The 20296-nt window shown below is 35.0% G+C and overlaps 1 protein-coding gene across 1 annotated transcript; it reads left to right on the top strand.

The window, feature by feature from the left end:
* Window positions 1-225: 225 nt before the first annotated feature.
* Window positions 226-18447, top strand: LOC140164764 (uncharacterized). Its single transcript, XM_072188132.1, has 16 exons — window positions 226-351; window positions 942-1111; window positions 1981-3300; window positions 4029-4124; window positions 4581-4708; window positions 5729-5951; window positions 6994-7221; window positions 7696-7823; window positions 8402-8554; window positions 8805-9147; window positions 9537-9733; window positions 11041-11187; window positions 11942-12093; window positions 12728-13011; window positions 14993-15059; window positions 15378-18447. Exons 2-16 carry the CDS (start codon window positions 979-981, stop codon window positions 16003-16005), a joined length of 4227 nt encoding a protein of 1408 aa, XP_072044233.1. The 5' UTR covers window positions 226-351; window positions 942-978; the 3' UTR covers window positions 16006-18447.
* Window positions 18448-20296: the final 1849 nt, after the last annotated feature.

Raw genomic sequence — 20296 nt, forward strand, 5'->3', positions numbered from 1 at the left:
GCAAAATGTGCCGTTTATCTTATTGTTAATTGTAATGTGTCGCAATGTGTTGCATAGTGCTATCGTGGAAAACATTTTCTTTCATTTTTTGACGAAGGTAATGGCGAATGTGAGGCCTTTGACGAATGTCGGTGTGATACAGGTTGGAAGACGGCATCATGTGGCATTCCGGACTGTGATACAGAAGACAACTGCTCCGGAAATGGAGACTGTATCTCCAGGGGTTTGTCAATGTTATGAAGGATTTATAGGTCACAATTGTAGTCAAACGTCTAGGTGCTTTGACCTTAATGACTGTAGTGAACACGGATTGTGCATCTTGGATTCTGTGTCTCAGGAAATAAGCTGCAGGTAATATGAAAAACTCAGGATATCATTCATCAAACATTATCATCATCGTCATCAATATCATCATCATTATCATGTTTGTAATCAAAAAGATTATGTGTATACTGATGCCAAAAATATCTACATTCGTTTCTGTGTCTCTCCCATGTAGTTGACCTGTCGGTAACAATTTAGCTTCTGTTGATTAGGACAAGTGTATAAAGAATACATTTTCAGTCCATAACGCATTTCATATTCAAAGTACCCAGTACTTACTATGGTTGGTATATACCCCGGGGTATATATAACACCCTATTAAAAACGAAACGGTTTTCAGCAAAATCGTTTAGAAAAAAGTTTAATAATGTAAAGATTCGCCTAATGGCACACTTGGGCTTCTTTGCCTTGTGCAAATAGAGAGCTCCCTTCTCTGAAATCCAAACAAGAATTAATGTTCCATGCCTATTTGTTAGTGGGAATTGGACGTGAGTGCACTTTTAGGTTGTGCCTAAAATTCCACTTATTTCAATGTGAGCCCAAATCGCCATTAGTCGAACTTTTAAGTTTGTGAAGCTATTAAAAATAAATTAAGATACATAATGTTTACTTCGCAGGTGTTATATCGGATATACGGGTCCAAATTGCGCCGAAATGTCTTGTAACGAAAACAACGAATGTTCAAACCAAGGAACTTGTGTTGAGCCTAACCTTTGCCAGTGCGATATGGGATACAAGGGCTCCGACTGCTCAAAATATTCCTGCGAGAGTCTCAACTTTTGTTCAGGTTATAATTTATCTATATTTCCTTCATCTCGCTTTTGCATACTCAGATGTAAAACCTGTAGCTGTCAAATGATTAGGTTCTGTCATTGTAAAGGTCTCAGTATTGACAAATAAAGCATGGTCGATGGTATTCACTTAACCCCTTAATGATGTTGATCAGATATTCTTAGTCAGTGGGAGTGGTATAGTTCGTAGACACATAATCTGATAGGACAATCGCATGATTTCGGGTGTCGTCTATCAGGCCGTAGACGACCCCACGTCATCATAGTGTTGATAACGCGTAATACGCTTGTAGAGGTGTGCGTATGCATCGCGTTGTATGCGTAGACTAGGGGAGCTTAAATGACGATAACTTATTTTTTGCTTAAAAAATTGTTTACAGTTATTAGAATAATATTTAACTGACTAAGAATAAGAATAAACGATAGGAATTTTTGTTTTTACTATCTTCTATCTATAATAGACGACAGGCAGGTCCAATATTTTTATGTGTGCGCCGGCATCCACTACTCGTCTATCACACGGTAGAGGATTGTAAAAACAAAAAATCCTATCGTTTATTCTCTAAATTATCCTTACCAGCCGGGCACTACCATCTATGTAGCATGATAACAGTAGTGGTCAAAGATACAAAATAAACAAAACTTTAATAACAATTTTAGTTTTCGATATAAGAGACACCTTTAGATTTTGTGATTCCTGTCACTGTTGGCAAAAATTCAATCGCTGAAATTGGCGAATTTGAAGGTCCGGATATATTATGACGTCATATAGTGATCTCATTATTTTATTTTGGTACACATTTATTCACCAAAATTAAGAGCGTTTTATGAGCGGTAATGTGATATAATTATTATTTTCATTCAGGTCATGGAACGTGCATAAACTTTGATGATTGTTTGTGCTCGGTGGGATGGTCTGGTGATAGGTGTGACATACCTAGTTGCACAGATATCAATAATTGCTATCAGCAAGGTGAATGCATAGGGTACAAAATGTGTGATTGTTATGAAGGCTTTGATGGCGACACTTGCCAAGATACCCTGGTCCCTAATTCGATGACACCAACTTTCCAACTCTCCGTATATGACGCAACCGTGCCAGAAAACCATCCGATGGGTACCGAAGTTATAACTGTGTACGCCGATGATCCAGATCCTGGACGAAATGGAGAAATCATCTATTCAGTCATTGATGAGAATAACTTGTTTGTTATGAATGGTGAAACTGGCGTCTTATCAACTCGGGCTGAATTTGACTTCGAGACAACAGGCAATCTGGTCTATGATGTGTCTGTCATGGCAGAAGACCGAGGCAGTCCTACATTTTCTTCTAAAGCCAATGTTAGAATTGTTGTAACAGATGAAAATGACAATTGTCCTGTTGTAAGAAACATAAACGTCAGTGAGATTATTATGGATAATGACGACATTGGTACAGTGTTGGCAACGATTACTGCTGATGATGAAGACAGTGGCGTGAACAGTCAACTAAGGTATGCATTCTTCCAAGTTTCGGCGAAGATACAAGATCTTTTCGAAATTCATGCCGTCGATGGCGTCATTACTACAAAGAAAGAAATATCAGCTGGGAATTACGTCATAAAATGTATCGTATCTGACCAAGGGGATCCCCCTTGTAGCACTGAATTTGATGTTCCGCTTCAAATAAATTCTGCACCACAGGCTGTACAAATGACATCATTGGCTCCAACAACTGCAGCTCAGAAAACGTCTAAACTAACCACAGAATTGGATCAAACTACAATGCGGGAAATTACATCTACCGTAGGCCTTACAACGACTAATCTGACAACTACTGAAATATTAGCGACTTCAACAAAATCGGCAACGATGACGGGACAAACAACTACGACGAAACCAACCACTACCATGAAACCAACAACTTCGACAAAACTAATTACTACGACGGGACAAATAACTACGACGAAACCAACAACTACGACCAATCCAACAACTACGACAAAATCAACAACTATGACCAATCCAACAACTACGACAAAACCAACAACTACGACGAAACTAACAACTACAACGAAACCAACAACTTCGACGAAACCAGCAACTACAAGAAACCGACCCACGACTACCAAGGTCAACAATCCAATAACAACCAAAACGACAATTACTGCCGCCGTGAAAACAACCACAACCGCAATACCACCAGGTAAGCATTAGGTTACAAGTGCCTTAAGATATATGTTGTATTTCACAGGCAAACAGTTGGTAATAACCATACTTAATGTATTGAGATTGTCAAAAAATACTTAAGGTAAAGGTAACCTCATGGTGACTTCCTGGGAAATACATGCCTGCGCAATGAACCTCTGGATTTACATTACATTATGTCACATCAGGTCACCCTAGTGGCATATTGAAATCCTCCGGAAGAAGTTACGTTTTGATTGAAACTACAAACTTTGTTAGTTATAGGCAGAGGTAACTCCTAAAAGTAGAAATTTTCTGGGGATATTGCCGAGCTTAAATCATCGGGTTTTATCAGTATTCGTCATTTGTTTTTTATGCAATGTTCACCAGCAAAGTGTTACGTGTACTCCGATTATCATTACGTCAACTGGATCACGCTTTTGAGTCCTGTACCACGATCAAAATGATCGCAACACAAAGTCTATGGCATGTACTAGCAATACCAAAAGATGCGTGATCCAGTTACCAGGGACTTATGTAATCACTTTGCTGGCGAATTATTATGAAACTGAGACAAATGCAAATATTTATTCTAACATAAATTTGGAATCAATACCGAAAGTGTTTTATTTTGGTTTTATTTTTGATATTTGTATGGTGTTCTCGCATGAACTGTGTTAATGAAATGCATATTTCTAACTTTATCAGCATTAAGTGCTCTTTTTTTTTTCCTGATTTATTTTGTAGCTTGTTACGATGACTCTGGGTGTGCCAACAATGGCGCGTGTGTTGCTGGTGAATGTCAATGTACCTGTTTCGTCACCGGTAACACATGTGAAGTAGGTAAGATATTAACCACCTGATACCAGGTTCATGTCATGAGTTTAATGACAACCCGTCAAAAGTGAAAAGTCTCAATACATATTTTTCCTGTTAATGACCACGATTTAACTTAATTTATACCAAGCAAGAGTAATCGAAAGTAAATATGTTTCATGCGCTATAATATATACGCGTTTGTAATTGTAAAAGAGTCAATAACCAGTCTGTCGTGGATTCCAATCAATGATCCGAAAGAGTGCAACTTCACTTTCGTGTCATAACCTATTATGTTGAGAGTCAATTGCACTTTTTATTTCGCTCCATATTGGACTAATCACTGCGTTGGCTATGTTTACCGAAACACTTGACTCATTTAAAAGTTGCCAATTTCATCCATGTTTGGCTTTTACTCTAAAAATTATTTATTTATTTAATTTGTATCCAATTATATTTTTTATTTGTTTTTCTTATTAATAGCTGCCGATTGCTACAGGATTTTGATGGTAATAGAAACGCTACCTACATATCCGGCTGAATTCAGCCCAGAGTTGATGGACCCAGATTCAGTAGAATTCAAACAAGCTGCACAGGAAATACTACCATTAGTGAGAATCTTAATTATTAAAATTTACTCTTTTTCATTGATGCGATGTACTGAATGTTAAAATGAAAAAGGAAATACGATCGTATATATAACACTGTTTAGTAGAACAAATGACAATCGGTGATCGTCTCGAGAGCATTGTGGCTAACTGGTACAGTCTTTGACCGATGATCGCGACGTTGCGGGTTCGAGCCCTAGCGGTGCATGCAAACAATGTCTATAACATTTACAGCCTCTCCACCTAGGTGCAAAATTAGGTACTATGCAGATAAAAAGAATCGCAGTGTTGAAGTTGAAGCAACTCCCCACCCACTTAGTTATTTTATCATGCTAATGAGGCATCAAGCCCTAAAATGCGATTGAGAGATGGGTATCTAAAGCTACGATATACGTTTTAATTGCATAATAAGCTTATCGGTAAGCAAACTTAGGTTCATACTTAAGCAGTCAGGCAATGTACATGAAGTGAGGTTAATGTGTAACTTAAAACAATACAATTAATATGATTACATAATTAATTTAACATTGTATTTTGATTCTTTGGCACAGAATTATAAATAGTTAATCTTCAAACAATTTTTATCAATAAAGTTGATTTTTACCATTCATTTTGGTCTAAGTTAAATTTGAAATTTCAATTCAGAACAGTAGCGGCAATGCATTATGGGATGCGATTGTACCTGATTAGGTATATCTATAACTTATTAGGTACAGTACCTGATCAGGTAATTTACCTGGCCTGTTAATTCGTTGGCGTAGTCCACCATTGCTAGGCTCACGCTTTCTTTGTTACGAACCATTGATCGAAATGATCACAACACAAAGACTATGGCATATCATAATTCGGAACAGGTGTATCAGCCCATGCTTGAACCAGTAACCATTAACCAATTGTTACTAACGTGCACTACGGCAAATAAAGTGATCCAAACGAGGTAAATTATCTTACTCCAAACAAAGGAGTAAACAAGGGATTCAATATTTCCCACACCTTACCGAATTCTACTTTTCTTTTGGTCAGATAATAAATCTTATCTACAGCTCTGAGACTGCATCTCGTCACTTTCTTAACGCTTACATATCAGCATTTCAAGATGGAAGCTTAGTTGTTGAAACCATGGTCAGTTTGCAGGAAGGAGCCTTTATATCTGCAACACATTTTGAACAGGAGCTTCAAGCTGCCGCGATCAGACATCAAAGACCACATTTTCGAATAAGAGAAGGGAGTATTGAAATAACAACAGGTAATTCTTCGTATAATTTAAGACAGAATTATAAAGTTTGCGTCTGACGTCATCCGTCAATCAAACTCAGAAACTATTTGATTACGAGTGGTCGTGTGGTTGAGTTTCTGAACGTGTATGTAAAACAAGGTGTCCTATGGTTAATGTCTCACCTTCAAACACACAGACCGTCTTAAAAGTTAGGTCTTAGTAAATTATTGGGAAATTTCTTTCTTGAAGGTACCATGTCAACAATGCCCAGGAAAGTTGTTTTTTGCATTGTAAATGTAACGTAATTTTCGCCATTTTCTGCGTTTCCTTTTTCTCCAATGAAGGTATCAGATTAATCAAAATTCCTTTTAAGCACTACTAGCCAATCAAGAGCCGTAGGGAGTTTGATTGACAGCGACGTCAGATTGTAACATCATTACACTTTATTTTATTTGTACTTCCCATTTTCACACTTTAATGAAATGCAAACATTTTCTATGCTGCTAATGCGGTATCTATGTCTTTTCGTACGTAAACTCTGATTTCTGACGCAACAAGTGTTCAGCCAGCAAATGGTCAGAGTTATAGAGTTATAGCCAATGTACGATCTTGTAATATTAAATTTGTTATTGATTTTAATCCTGATGTTTTCGCATATTTGTAATGCTTCTACATGCACCAACTTACGTTGTGTATTCGTTATGTATGTCAGGTCAATAGAGCGATTTTAATGTTGTTTATTAAGATATTTAACTCAACGTTAAACGGCCACAATATCTAGTAGGGTTTTGTCCACTTTACCTTGTTATTTCGGCTTAAAATTGGCAGAAACCTTAAAGTTATTTCTAATATTATTTTAGCATTTCGAGTATAGAATAATACAAGTAGAATTTGATGGTAATCATACATTATAGGGTTAAGGCTAAAAAAGACTTTTCCATTCGTAATAGGGCATACAATTCTTGTTATTCAGAATTCATGAAGAACTGAGAGGGCTTGATGATCACGATATTAGGTTAATACCAGGCGTATGTTAATTATCTTTTAAAATTAAAATGTTTGAACATTGAAGCCAATCAAGAACAGAAACCAACTACTACAACTACGAAGACCCCACCAACTTCACGACGTCCATCAACGACACTACCTAATATTCCAACGTTAGCCGTAGGAATCTCGAGGCCGCCACCGTTTGTAAGAGTTTGTCCAGATATCACATGCAGTTCTGAGTATGGTGACCTGACATTTCAGGCAACAGAAAATGGAATGACATCATACTCACAACAAAGATGTCTTTGTGGTGAGTAGAATGAAAGAGGAATGTATTTTTACTTCATCAGGACTCGAGGGTTGAGAGACACAAAAAGTCTTAACCCAGTTTGTCTGGCTCTCAACCCTCGAGGTTGTATAATATTGTCATCTGATCCACTTTCATGCAATCTGTTTGAGTGGTTTTCGGTGTTCCTAAGTCATTTTTGCCGACTTCAGCAGTGGATCAGTAGTGGAACGTAAAGAGTATGTGGCCATAGTTCACTTGGTGTTGTCAAACAAAATTCAAAAAGTGTTTTTACTCGACAAACCTAATGATCTATTCAATGAAGGACAAAATTTGTTTTTATAGCTATTGATATTGCGGTTGATGATTATAACTATGGTCTTGGGGATGATGATGATTGTGTTTCAATAAAAAAAAATTTGATCGTACGATTTATACCAATATTTGGCATTCTTTAATACTTTCATAATTTTATATTTATACCATATTTTATATAAGGTATTAGATCAATAGCAACACTCTATTGCCAGACAGATGGCCTTATAACTTGGACCTGCAATAATGCTTTGGTATCTGGATGTGACATAGGAAATGTTAATCAACAACTTCAAGAGTTATATCAGCAGGTATATATATAAATATGTACAGGTTTGGCATTAAGTATGGAATATTTCTTCACGAAGTGCCAAGACTAATCTGGAAGAGGTCTGCGTTAAATAAGTATACCCATTTTCCACATTACCGGTATGACATCATAATGTGAGCGCGCCCTCGCAAAATTGGTAAATTCTGGATATGTACAAAAGTACAGACACCATTGATTTTTGGCTGAATATTCGATGTGATGTTCACCAGATTGTCTACAAAATACGACAGGAAGTGGCTTTTTCAAACAAGTTAAAAGTCGACATATTTTAAGTTATTAATTTAGTAGAGTTAAGCCACATTTCATTAAAATTACCAAAGTCACTCTACACAACTATGTGCTGCGGAAATGATGGATCTACGTTTAGCCTAAGTCCTTTTGGCCTAAACAGGCGTGTGTTTTTTTTATGTCGGATGAAAAATCTTGATGATAATACACTCCCCCTTCGTAGGGCGAGGGTTAATCAATCAATTTATTCAAGGAAAAGAAGAAATGGAAAAATAAGTGTGACTAACGCTTCTCGTTGTATTTAAAACGTCTTTGTCCCTTTCTTTTCAGTGTATATTTACTGCAGATATGCTGGTTGATGTGCTTCAAAGGCTGTATGAACTCACTTCTAATGCTGAATTCAATTTACGAACAGAGGGTGTAGAAGCAGTTACGGGAGTTTTTGAGGCAATTAATAGGAATTTTATTCCAGTAAATCGAGAGGTAATTCTACTTTTCTGTACTTATTACGTCATTTGAGATGTGGCGATACGAAATATTATTTTCTTACTTCGTATCTCTAGATTTATGCTTATACTAACAGTTTTCTAGAAAGATTGCATATCGTTTATTGATCTGAAAGAGTTTTAATAAAAAATATAAATCCTTTTTCAGGTAAAAAAACAAAGTATTGTACATTATCATGATTATTGAGTATTATATAATATCAAAATGAATATTGTTTTACCCATAGGTAATGTCAAGAGTAGTCTTAATCATAAGTAACGTTATGGACGCTGACGATAAAGTTCTTGAAGCTGCGCAGAATGGACGTGGATCGTTGAGTCGCATGATAACAGCCTTCGAAGTCATGTTGAAATCAACAGAGATTATTGTGAATGGTATTTTCTCTCACAAAGCTAGAAACATTGGAGTAAGAGTGCAAGATGTAACAAAGGCCGAATTTGAGCGTGGTCTTCAGTTCAATTCACTCAATGACAATGAAATAAGTTTCGATGATGGTGCTAATCTAGACCATCAAGCTTTTACCTCATTGCGTCTTCCGATGTTACTAGTTGACAACCTGTTTGTTCAAGGTAATTATATCATTATTTCTAGAACAATCTTTTTTAAATTATGACCACTTTTCACTTAGTCATCAGGACCTGAAGAGAATATATATATATAGACTCGGGTTTTGCATAAAGTACCTTCTTGTCTTAAACAGAGTACAGGAGCACTCGGAACGTGAACGTGTAAAAACGGTGTGATGTCAATTTTGTACCATTAAAAGAGTGCTGACTGATAACACTGGCATAAACCATTTACGATCAAATGACAATAATCATTTAAAATCAAATGATAATAATAGTAACCTACTTCTTCAAACATAGTAAAAGTTAATGGTTAATCTACCTGGTTAAGAAAAAGAAAAATGTGAATTTCTGATGTTCCATTGCTAACTAAAGCGGCATTTTCTTTTCAGGAGTAACAACACAAAGAGTACTATTTATCATATACCGAACCCCGAAGTTGTTTATTTCATCGAAACTTCTCGCTGATAATAGCAGACACATATCGTACCAACGTCGGATCAATACTCAAGTCATATCATGTAGCATCAAGGACCAAGTTTTCACAGACCTCATTGAACCAGTCAAAATGACTTTCCGTCTAAAAGAGGTATGTCAAACACCTTTAAATTCAGGACAAGCACTTCGATTCCTTTCCTTGTGGATTTAGACGTTATACACATTATATCTGTACTAAGATTGTGAAATATAAAAGGCATCAGTTTATATTGGGCAAATCAGGAGTTTGCATCCCTCATCCAGTTGCTGAACAGGCTTCTGATGAGAAAATGCATAGAAGTAAAAGCAGCACCCTGCTCTTTTTGAAATTGACTTTGTGCTACATAGAGGTTTTACTCTGTGTAAAATGGGAAAGTCCACCTAACGCCATCTCTGAGGGACAGCTACAGTTATGGGTTTATTTATCCAATTCTATACCGTCAATCAAAGTCCGCTTTTCTCGACAACACGCCAGACATCACTGCGGGATGAACATAGAGCTCATGATAAATGAACGAGGGTCGAGCCCCTTTCTATTCGTCTATAGTGATCATCTTATGAAATCATAATTGTGACATGATCAAGGGGAATGAGTCACATGTCGACCCTGGTCGAAAGTGAGTTTTACCTATGTTTCTAAAGAGGACATTTAGAGCTTTTAGAAACTGAAAACCCCAAGTTGATACGATTTTTCTTTGCAAAGTTATGTCACTTTATCAATCACTGGAAACAATAGGATTTTAATACTTTCTTTGCCAATATCTCAAAATTAATGTTAGCGGCATCTGACTCATTCTCCTTGATCGTGTCACAATTGTGATGCGATCAAGCAAAATCAGTCGAAACTCGCAAATATTGATTTTGAGATATAGCCAAACAAAGGTAATATTTCCTTTTCTTTCCTATTGTTTTGGAAACTCTGTAATTGCTCATATCTTTGGAACTGGTTGTTCAAATTCAATGGAGTTTTCTGCAAAATGCAGCTTTGTAAATGCTTTTTACTATTTTGTTAAGAAACTGAAAATTTAATATTTCCGAGTTCCGACTGATTTTGCTTGATCGCATCACAATTTATATGATGAATTTCAGAAGTATTATAATGAATGTTACATTCCACTTCCCCATTTTTTTTTTTTTTTTTGTGTATAAAGGATAAAACTAATAATGGTCACTTAAATGGTAGATTTGAAAATTATACCGTTTTATTAAAGTAATACTATACAATATGTATAGTATACATCTATATGATTTAATTATGTATATTCATACGTAGCAGTAAATCAAATTTGCTAATCAAATTTGGTACACTCACCGGAGCTCTTTGCTGGGCCAACCGACGCCGGTTGACGTACCAAATTTAAGTAGCGTAGAAGTATAATTTTGTTTTCTATCTATATGATTGTTCTTGTTCCGGTTCAGTCGGGATATAATATTGACGGTGCACAATGCGTTTACTGGAACAGTAATCGAGGTGACTGGTCTTCTGATGGTTGTGTACTGGTGACCGAAAATCAGAACGAAGTTTTCTGCAACTGCGATCATCTCACTAACTTTGCTGTTTTGACGGTAAGCTCATATTAATGACTTGCCATATATTATTATGTCTTAATATGTTCTTTAAATTAACCGAATGGAAGGTGTAAACTTAATTGAGTGAGCCGTCAACACCATCTTCAGAAAAACACAATAAACATGATGAAGGTGTTCTTCTATTTCACGATTCTGTCATATGCGGGGAGAGCCTCGAACTGGCGATAGACATAAAAGGAAGGATTAAGTAACTTTAAGCAATGTCATATGGTTCAATTCCCATTCATGTATGCTTCCAGATCGAGAATCTCCTCGCATATAGCGGAACCGTGCAATGGGTGAATTGCTTAAAATGTCTTTAACATGTAAACACTGACTAATAAAATACTACCAGTGTTGGTAAATCCACATAAAGGTGGTCTAGAACAACAGATGATCATCAAATCTGGTGCGTTGATGTGTGGATGGATTTGCGTGTTTTGACTTTTTATCGTTTCGGTAAATTTAGAAATCCTCCCTAAAAAAAGAAGAACGTAAAAATGTGAATCTGGGTAATGTCGATGTATACATCGAGAAATTACGCACGCTCGACTATTGTAACAATGCGATGACTTTAATAGTTTGAGTTTCTTTGAAATAGATTTAGGCAACACTGTACTTGACTATCACACAATTTAATTTAAATGACATAAAGTGTTAAAACATCCTGATTTTGAAGCATGAAACTGAACTAAACGCATTTCGAATGGCAAGACTATTATTTCTGTTTTAAATCTTGCATTTCTTTTAGAACATCCATGAAAATGAAGTTCGCAGTCGTGTGCCTGAAGGTGGATCAAGTGGTAAAAACGTCAACGTGAATTTGAGATTCTTAGTGTACATAGGATGTGCTTTAATATTGCTATGCACCCTCTTCATATATCTGACGTATGTACCGAATAGGTGAGAGTTGACAACGTGATATTTGTTAGTTTGATTCTTAATGTAAAATTCAATCAGGTATAATTATTTTATCATAAGTACTTAATGGTCTATTCCAGTTGAAATCCACACTACCCCTGTGGAAGATTTTGGAAATACCTTCCACAGGAGGAGTATTTTTTTCAAATGTAATTGTCAAGAGTTATTCATTGTGAAACCCATACTCCCTCTGTATTATGACTTTACCTATATCTTCCACAAATGGAGTGGGGTATTTCGAATGGAAGTTACGCAATTGTCTATTCTTTTCGAAACTTATACTCCCTGTGTTGAAGACATTAGCTAAATCTCCCACAGGGGTAGTGTGGATTTTGAATGGAATAGTCCAATATGTTCGAGCCATAGTTATATTCATAGGAAATATATTGTATGTTATCTCGCGTAATTATAATTACTATCATGAGTTTTCTCAATAATAACCATAACCTTATATCGTGCACCCTAAGTCTAACCATAATCCTAAACTCCTGGAACGCTATACAATTTTGTCAATTTTGCACTTTCTTGAATACAAAAAATACTGTATCTGTCGATTTTGTAAGCGACTAAATGATAAAATCATATTGTATTTCTAATTGCATCTTATTAATTTCAGACATATCTTGACCAAACATTCCACCAAAATTCTCTTGAATTTCTGTACTGCAATACTCGGATTATGTGTAGCGATTATCGTTTTAACAATTACCGATGAGAGACCCAACAATCCATCAATCGGTTTGATCTGGTGCACCTGTATATCAGCATTGCTTCATTACTTTGTATTGGTAGTAGCGTTATGGACTGCATGTTTCTCTACGTACAACTTCATGACCTCAAGACGTAGATCGCTCATGGAAAATTCATATTATACATTGATAGCATCATTTTGTGCATGGGGTATGTATAAAATGTATAAATAAGGGCAAACATTTATTACTTTATTAAGATGAGCAAAGCCCTAGAAAAAACTGATCTTTAAACTCTTTTACATATTATCCAAATGTAAATGTTAACCATTGTAGAAAACTATAGCCTCGCTTCAAGGCGTTAGGGTGATGGAATATTTTATTTTTTATTTTCTATTTTTGCTTCTTGGTTTATTTTTATTCTAATATATGTATGCCTTGTACAACTACCTCTGATGTAAATATACCGTGTGTCAAAAGTCTGTTTCTCCTCCCATAAGAAAACCACTTTAACATGCTTTAAATTAAACTCACTCAATTAATTTGATATTAATTTGTTACTGGTTATTGTTTTAGATTAATATAAATGTCACTTAGCAATTTATTTGAAGTTGTTGTCTCTTTACGGTCGATAACCTCCGACGATATGCAAACCTCGGTTATTGTTGTTTTTTTCTTTGAAATCCGAGGTCTGCAGACCTTTAAATCCACTAAAATATACAACATTAGCAGAATGTAGAACAACGGCCGACACATTTGTTCGCTGCAATGAGCCTTGGGTATCATTGCAGCTAGTAGCCCAAAGGCAAATAAACAGAGGGGGTACTTCCATATTGATGCTATGCTACAGGGGAAGTCGGAATATAGAATATAGGCGGAATGGACTTACAACACACCGTATATGAAGAGCTTTGTTGCAAAACCCCTTACATCCACTTTTGACTTTTTGAGAAAAACAGCTTTTTTTAATTGTGCAAGTATTACTTGTTTGATTTGATTCAATTTGGGTTTGGATAAAGTGTACATGAATAGAAACTAAAAGAATAGGGTTGGTACTATTTTCAAGCCTTCCTACTTATTTTATTATTTCTTTTATATCGCGCCTTTTGTGGATCTTTTGGGTTTTGCAACAAAATACATTTACTCATTTACTAGAAACCACCTTTGCAATCAAGTTTGAGCCCATTTGTTTGCACTACTTCATGTAACTTAACTAATGCTTTCAAAATCAAAAAGAAAAATTAAAATATCTCATTTACTTTTTTGATTATGAATTTTTAATTGAATTCGGGAAAATGGCATTTTTTGAGCATTTCCGAAGCTACACCTTTTGTTAATAAAAATGAATTTTTCAAACAAAATGACCCAAAAACAGTCCGTCTTGGTTTTAATAGGTAAAGAACATTCCAGGCTACTATTATACATCAAAAAGATTAAAACAAAACAATTCTATATTCATTTAAAGTTCAGATTTCCGGAAATTCCCTCAGATTTCCCAAACGGGAAATATACGATATCTCCTGAGGGGGAGGTTGTATGAAGGTCAAACAACCACCAAAATGTGTATTTTTACCCACAATATAACATCATGCCAATAACTCAATTTCAGCCAAAAGTGGATGTAAGGGCTTTTGAAACTGAGCTCTTCATATATCGAATACTAGTTGTCTTGCAGTCAGCCCTGATGTAAGTTGTCATAGTTTAGAGAGGTAACCAGAGAAAATGGGAACATTTTTACCGCGTAACTGCTCTCTCAACAGTTGTACGTTGTCAATTTATATAGTGATCTTTCTTGCTATTTTGAAAGAATGGCTGTTGAAATTAATTTGAAAAGTTTCGATTTTTATCCAATGATCCATTTTGGGAAGTCTTATATTCTTGAAATTGTTGTACAATTCACAAAACGAACACAAATTTTTAAAATGGCATTAGTCAATGTCATAGTTGTTAAATTATTTTCAGCAGATTTTAAAAATTGGAAAAAGTTGTGATTGTATTTTTTATCTTCTCCCTTCTTTAACTTCACTTCGTGGAGGTGGTGGGGCGTAAGTTGTGTTACCTATATATAATATCTTTGCTATACCATGCAGCACTTCAAACGTAATATATCCAGCTGACAGGTGGTGACAACTAAGACAACCCACGCTTTCTAATGTTTCTTTCCCTTCTTTTTGACTTATTTTAATTTTTAGGTATACCATTTGTAACTGTTCTGGTCACAGGTTTTGTAACTCAGCTGAAGTATGCAGAGACCGATCTGTAAGTACGAATTGTACAGTGACACATTCTTTTCTGTGATTTGAGTGTGTTCAATCCCCTCGGAGTTTTTTTTATATTGAATGTATTATATGTCAGTGTGCTCGAGCTTTACCATGTCTTTTAAAATGTATTATGCTAACAATTGTAAATTCAGTTGTTTATGTTTTTCCTAATAACCGACTTTTATGAAAAACTATATATCTGTATTATTATGGTAAAACTCAAACAATTATCTTATTTTTTATTGTTTTGAAGTCCATCAATGAGTTTCACGTCAACTTGTTTTGAGATCAACTTTCCTAACTGTTTCATTTGTAGATGTTTTCCGCGAGAAACTACATTCCTTGCCGTCATTGCGGTACCTTTGGCAATCATCTTTATCTTCAATTTGGTATTGTACTTATTGATTGGAATACGTCTTGGCGGTGTTCCTGCTTCCTTGGTCCAAAAACACAAAGATGATGCATCAAGTCGCGTGAAGGAAGGTGTGGCTGTAAACATCGCGCTATTGTTGACCTTCATCGCTGGATATTTTGCCATTGTGTCTTCTATGGGATATATTGCACAGCCAATCTTTGCATTCTGTTGTGCCATACTGGCAATTATGTTACTCTACATATATATTTTGAATAGGGTTGAAGTACGTAGAATTTGGTCATCCTTGATGTGCAGTGGTTCCGAATTTAGATTTTCAAGTGAATCAAGTAGGGCAAGTTCTTATGAAGATCAAAGCCAGTTTACTAGCGACAGATCTGAATATTTTATGACCGAACGTCCTGGTTTTCATATCAGAAATACAGGAAGATATGCTGCCGGTGGAAATCGAACCTCGCATTTCAACCCAAATTCAATACCATTATCAGATGTTGAGAAATATAGATTTGTAAGTGATAAGAAAGCAAAACGGGGAAAAAATAATGACACCTTCAACAATGATTATTATTGAATTTTGGTAAAGCAGTATATCATACGTGTTGGGCAAAACCAATTTATATATTTACAACTGATTTAGTAGAATGGGTTTAGTATTTCAAAAACTAAAGCTGGTGGTTCCTGTAGGCGTTAAGCTTTAAAAGCGTTCAATAGTAAGCACATATTATGTTAATTATCGAGTTTTTACGGTATGCCTTATTTGATTTGTTTATAGCGATATTTATAATGATATCATCCAATTTAAGATATTTCAAAAACTAAAGCTGCTGGTTCCTCTATGCATGAAGCTTTGGATCCCTTGTCTGAGACCTTAGCCAGTTCTAATTACTTTGCCCTGCACTCTATTATTATTATTTCTTACGAAAAGATGATTTGTGTTATATCATGAATAAATTTATTTGGTACACACGTACTACAGTAACTGTTAATTACATAAAATATAATATGATATTCAGAATAAAGAACACATTATGCTAATAAAGCTGATGTTATATGTTACCGTTCACGGCGAATGAGCCGTAAATTCCTCCCCCGGTCAATTTTGTTTTATTTCGTGTTTAAAGAATAAACATCATAAACTTAAAAATGGTATATCATTTGACTTCAAACGATATCCAGAAGCGGAGTTATGGTTTGTTAAACTTTGCTCCTTCAACAAAATTATAGCTTTTTACGTTTTTACATGTGTCTCTTTTTCCACATTGCTGGCAATAAATATCAAACAGTCATAATTGGCGGTCATTTCAAATCATCCCCAAGTCAACGAGGTTTAAGAAAGTTCTCTGATTGTTAATTGTTGGTTATGCATATAATACCTGTACAAAATACAATGCCTGGTAACCAACCACTTGAACAGGATTTAGCAAAAGCAAACAAAGACCAGAGCTATTAAAAGTTCTATAGCCATCTAAGGTAGAAGCTTATTATCCACTTCAACAATGGGATTATTGATTAGTTTTTGACTATCAAAATGAGACAGATGTCGGGGCAGCAAGTTACCGATGAATACGACCTTCGTACACATTTTACACCGTAACTCGAATACAATTTAGGGAATTTACGGCTCATTTGTGCTGCCGGGTCACATATTTATAATAACCCGCCCGCGTTCGGATTTTGCGGCCGTGTACTTGTGATACCAAAATCCCAATATTTTAGGGACAGAGAAATAATGTGAGAACTAAAAGTGTCAGGCATGTTAGCTGGAGACTTTATGGAGACATGTAACCTAATGAATATCACCATTCAGTCCATTCAGTATGCGGCTTATTGATATGTACATATGCTTATCAATGATTTTCAAGCTTTTTTGAAAAGCTTACATTATTAAGTTATAGCTGGTGGTTATTATTTGTCGAATTATTATGAAGAGATGATAAGTGTTATATCATGAATAAAATCATTTGGTATTCACGTACAATTGTACATAGATTAATTATATAAAATATAATGTCATACTCAGAATAATAACATAAAATCGTGAATAAAGGCACATTTCATCTTAGAATCTAGAATAAAGGCACGCTTTACCTTAGTTTAAAGAAAATCATAATATTATTCATATTAGCCAGTGTTAGTGCACTGCATTGTAATAGTTAGTCTTAAAACTCCCGCGTGCATTAGTAAACTCGTTCGCTTTTTGCGCGTTATTCTCTATGTATTGAATAAATTTCAGTTTTTTCCGCCTTTGTATTTGTCTTCAAAATTCACCACACAAAAATATCACATCTGACATCGTCAGATGTCAAAAACTTTGAGGAGCTTTAAGACTAGCTATTTAATTATGGTGGCCTTACCTAGGTTAACAATTTATATTAAGGATGTTACATTACGTTGTATAGAACACTGAACTCGAAGGATACAATGCAATGTTAATCTTATTATGTATTATCCCTTGTAATAAAAAATGTCAGATTTAAACAAACCAACAAACCCGTTTGTTGATATTTTATTTACGTATATTAAAACGTGGGCAGTTCCAAGCGTTACGGAATGATGCAAACTGCCTTCGTACGAATTATACAGCATGTATTAACAGCATAAGGTGAATAGCATAATGTTAAACTATTTTTGGTAAGTGAATGATTAAGGGAGGAGAAACTTTTCCAAACCACCTAATTTCCTAATTTGCATATGCAAAGTTCGCGCTGCGGAATGATGCGCACGGGAGCAGTATTTTTTGCACTAAAACATTTTTGGCAAACTCTGTGAGTTTAGTAATCTGAGATATAAATTTGCCAGTTAATGTAAAGCTTAGGATATAAACTAATAATTATCAGTATCGATTTGAAAAAAAATCTTGGCCATCGTCTCTTTATGCCAAATTTGCCGACACTATGTTACGTTGCGGAATGATGCAAGGAGCGTTGCGGAATGATGCTGTGTGTAAAATTCCATAGAAAATGAAAAGCAGTCTATGTTTGAAAATAAAAATAAATCAATAAATTTGAGTAAATTGTGTTTCGTGTACTTAGCTAGTTATGTTAGCTGACAAATATCAATATCTATCCAAAAATATTTATCACCGATTTTTTTAATCCGGTGACTTGTGATGCATGGTCACATTTTGAAACTAAAATTATGTCAACATTCTCCTAGTCTAAAATTCTTGGAAGTGAAATTTAACACTGGATGTTAGCCATAGGATGTAACATAACAACTATCACCATCTATCAAGAAATAATCATCACCGTTTTTATTTTATCGTAAATTTAAAGAAAAAATCCTTGCAATCCATGAATCCTCATGGCGTTGCGGAATGATGCAAGGGGTATTTTGGAAAAATGTCACTTACAATGGTTCAGGCAATGCTGAGAAATCAAGATACTGTAAAGATACTTCTGTGCAATGCATTTCAGAAAGTTTAAACCCAACATTATATATCTTTGTTTTCAAACTGGTACATTATGCATCATTCCGCAACGTTGCGGAATGATGCAACTTTAATTGGTCGTTACCAACGCAAATTAGACTTTTTGAAAATTATTTTTGTTTCATTCGATAGGGATGGACAAATTTGCTTTCCATTCTAGTTTCAAGGAAAATCAACTTTATTTTAATTGCAGTGGTAATAAATGATACTTTTGCGTTGCGGAATGATGCTTTTAATCGTAAAATTGGTACTCAAACAATGCTGATAAAGCTACACGTTATAAAATATGAAAATTTCTGGTGTTTATATTATGAGTTAATTATAAACTTTATATTCACATGCATAATTTGTTTCCAAAATTTTACAGTACAGAGCAGTTGCTGTGTTTTTAGTTTTGCTGCTTTTACCAGTCAAGAATATGCAAATTTATGCAAATTGGGATGTGTTTTCTAACAATGAACACCATTTCTTCCTAAAAAACATGTTTTCTGAAAATATAGCTTTTTAGCTACAATATGAGACCAAAATCACATACTTCACTTGATTTTTAAATGTTGACAATTTGGGCGAGGTTGCTTGGAATTGACCATTTATATTATCATATGTACGCCTATTAAAATCACAGTCACTAGGTAGCTGTGACCAGCAGGATTTTCAAAAGAAAAGACTGATAAAGTTTAGCTTAAATTTTATTGTCATAAATCAAAAATAGCATAGCTTCAAAAATCTATATTTCGATTTATTCGTTTTTTTGCACACATTCCAAGCTTGGCGCTGCATGGCTACTTTCTAAAGGAAATCTAAAAAAACGTTGACAACGTGAAAAAAAAGCAGCATGTTTAAAAAATCCACCTCGGCTCACTTTTTTTAACTTGGTCCCATTTTGAATACCAACAGCAAATCGGTGTTTTATTTTACTTCAACAGAATACAACGTTTCCAACATGATTACAAGCCTACTTGTTATTCGTTTAATTCAATCATTAATCATGCAATTAATATTATAAACAAAATATATAAAGGATATTGGCTTACCATGCAAGAACAAGAAAATAACCTTTCTGGTCGTTCCAGAAAGCTTACACATTAATCAAAGCATCTGCCCATCAAAGAAACATAACACTTCTAGAAATGTTTTAAATTTTATAAGTTTAAATGAGTACCTTTTACAAATGGGACCCAATTACAAACAGTGAGTCTAGGTGTGTTTTTTAAAGTTGCTGCTTTCTTTACGTTGTCAACGGTTTTTTTTGGTAGATCGGAATTAACCTGAACTACAATATATACAAGATACCAGTATAATTTGATCAGCATGATGCAGTCATGTCTACAGTAGAATTCACCTCGAACTTTGCAGGACTTAAACCCCATTAAAAGCTATTAAACCAAGATAACACTCATTGAAAACAGCTCAACTGATTAAATCATATCTT

The sequence above is a fragment of the Amphiura filiformis genome, chromosome 11 (genome assembly GCF_039555335.1).
Source record: "Amphiura filiformis chromosome 11, Afil_fr2py, whole genome shotgun sequence".
In the NCBI taxonomy this organism is placed as follows: domain Eukaryota; kingdom Metazoa; phylum Echinodermata; class Ophiuroidea; order Amphilepidida; family Amphiuridae; genus Amphiura; species Amphiura filiformis.

Coding starts and splice junctions, on each gene's coding strand:
- LOC140164764 (XM_072188132.1), top strand. CDS start 979: ATGTCTTGTAACGAAAACAACGAATGTTCAAACCAAGGAACTTGTGTT. Junction 9,734..11,040: donor TGACTTTCCGTCTAAAAGAG/GTATGTCAAACA, acceptor GTTCCGGTTCAG/TCGGGATATAATATTGACGG. Junction 12,094..12,727: donor CTGACGTATGTACCGAATAG/GTGAGAGTTGAC, acceptor TATTAATTTCAG/ACATATCTTGACCAAACATT.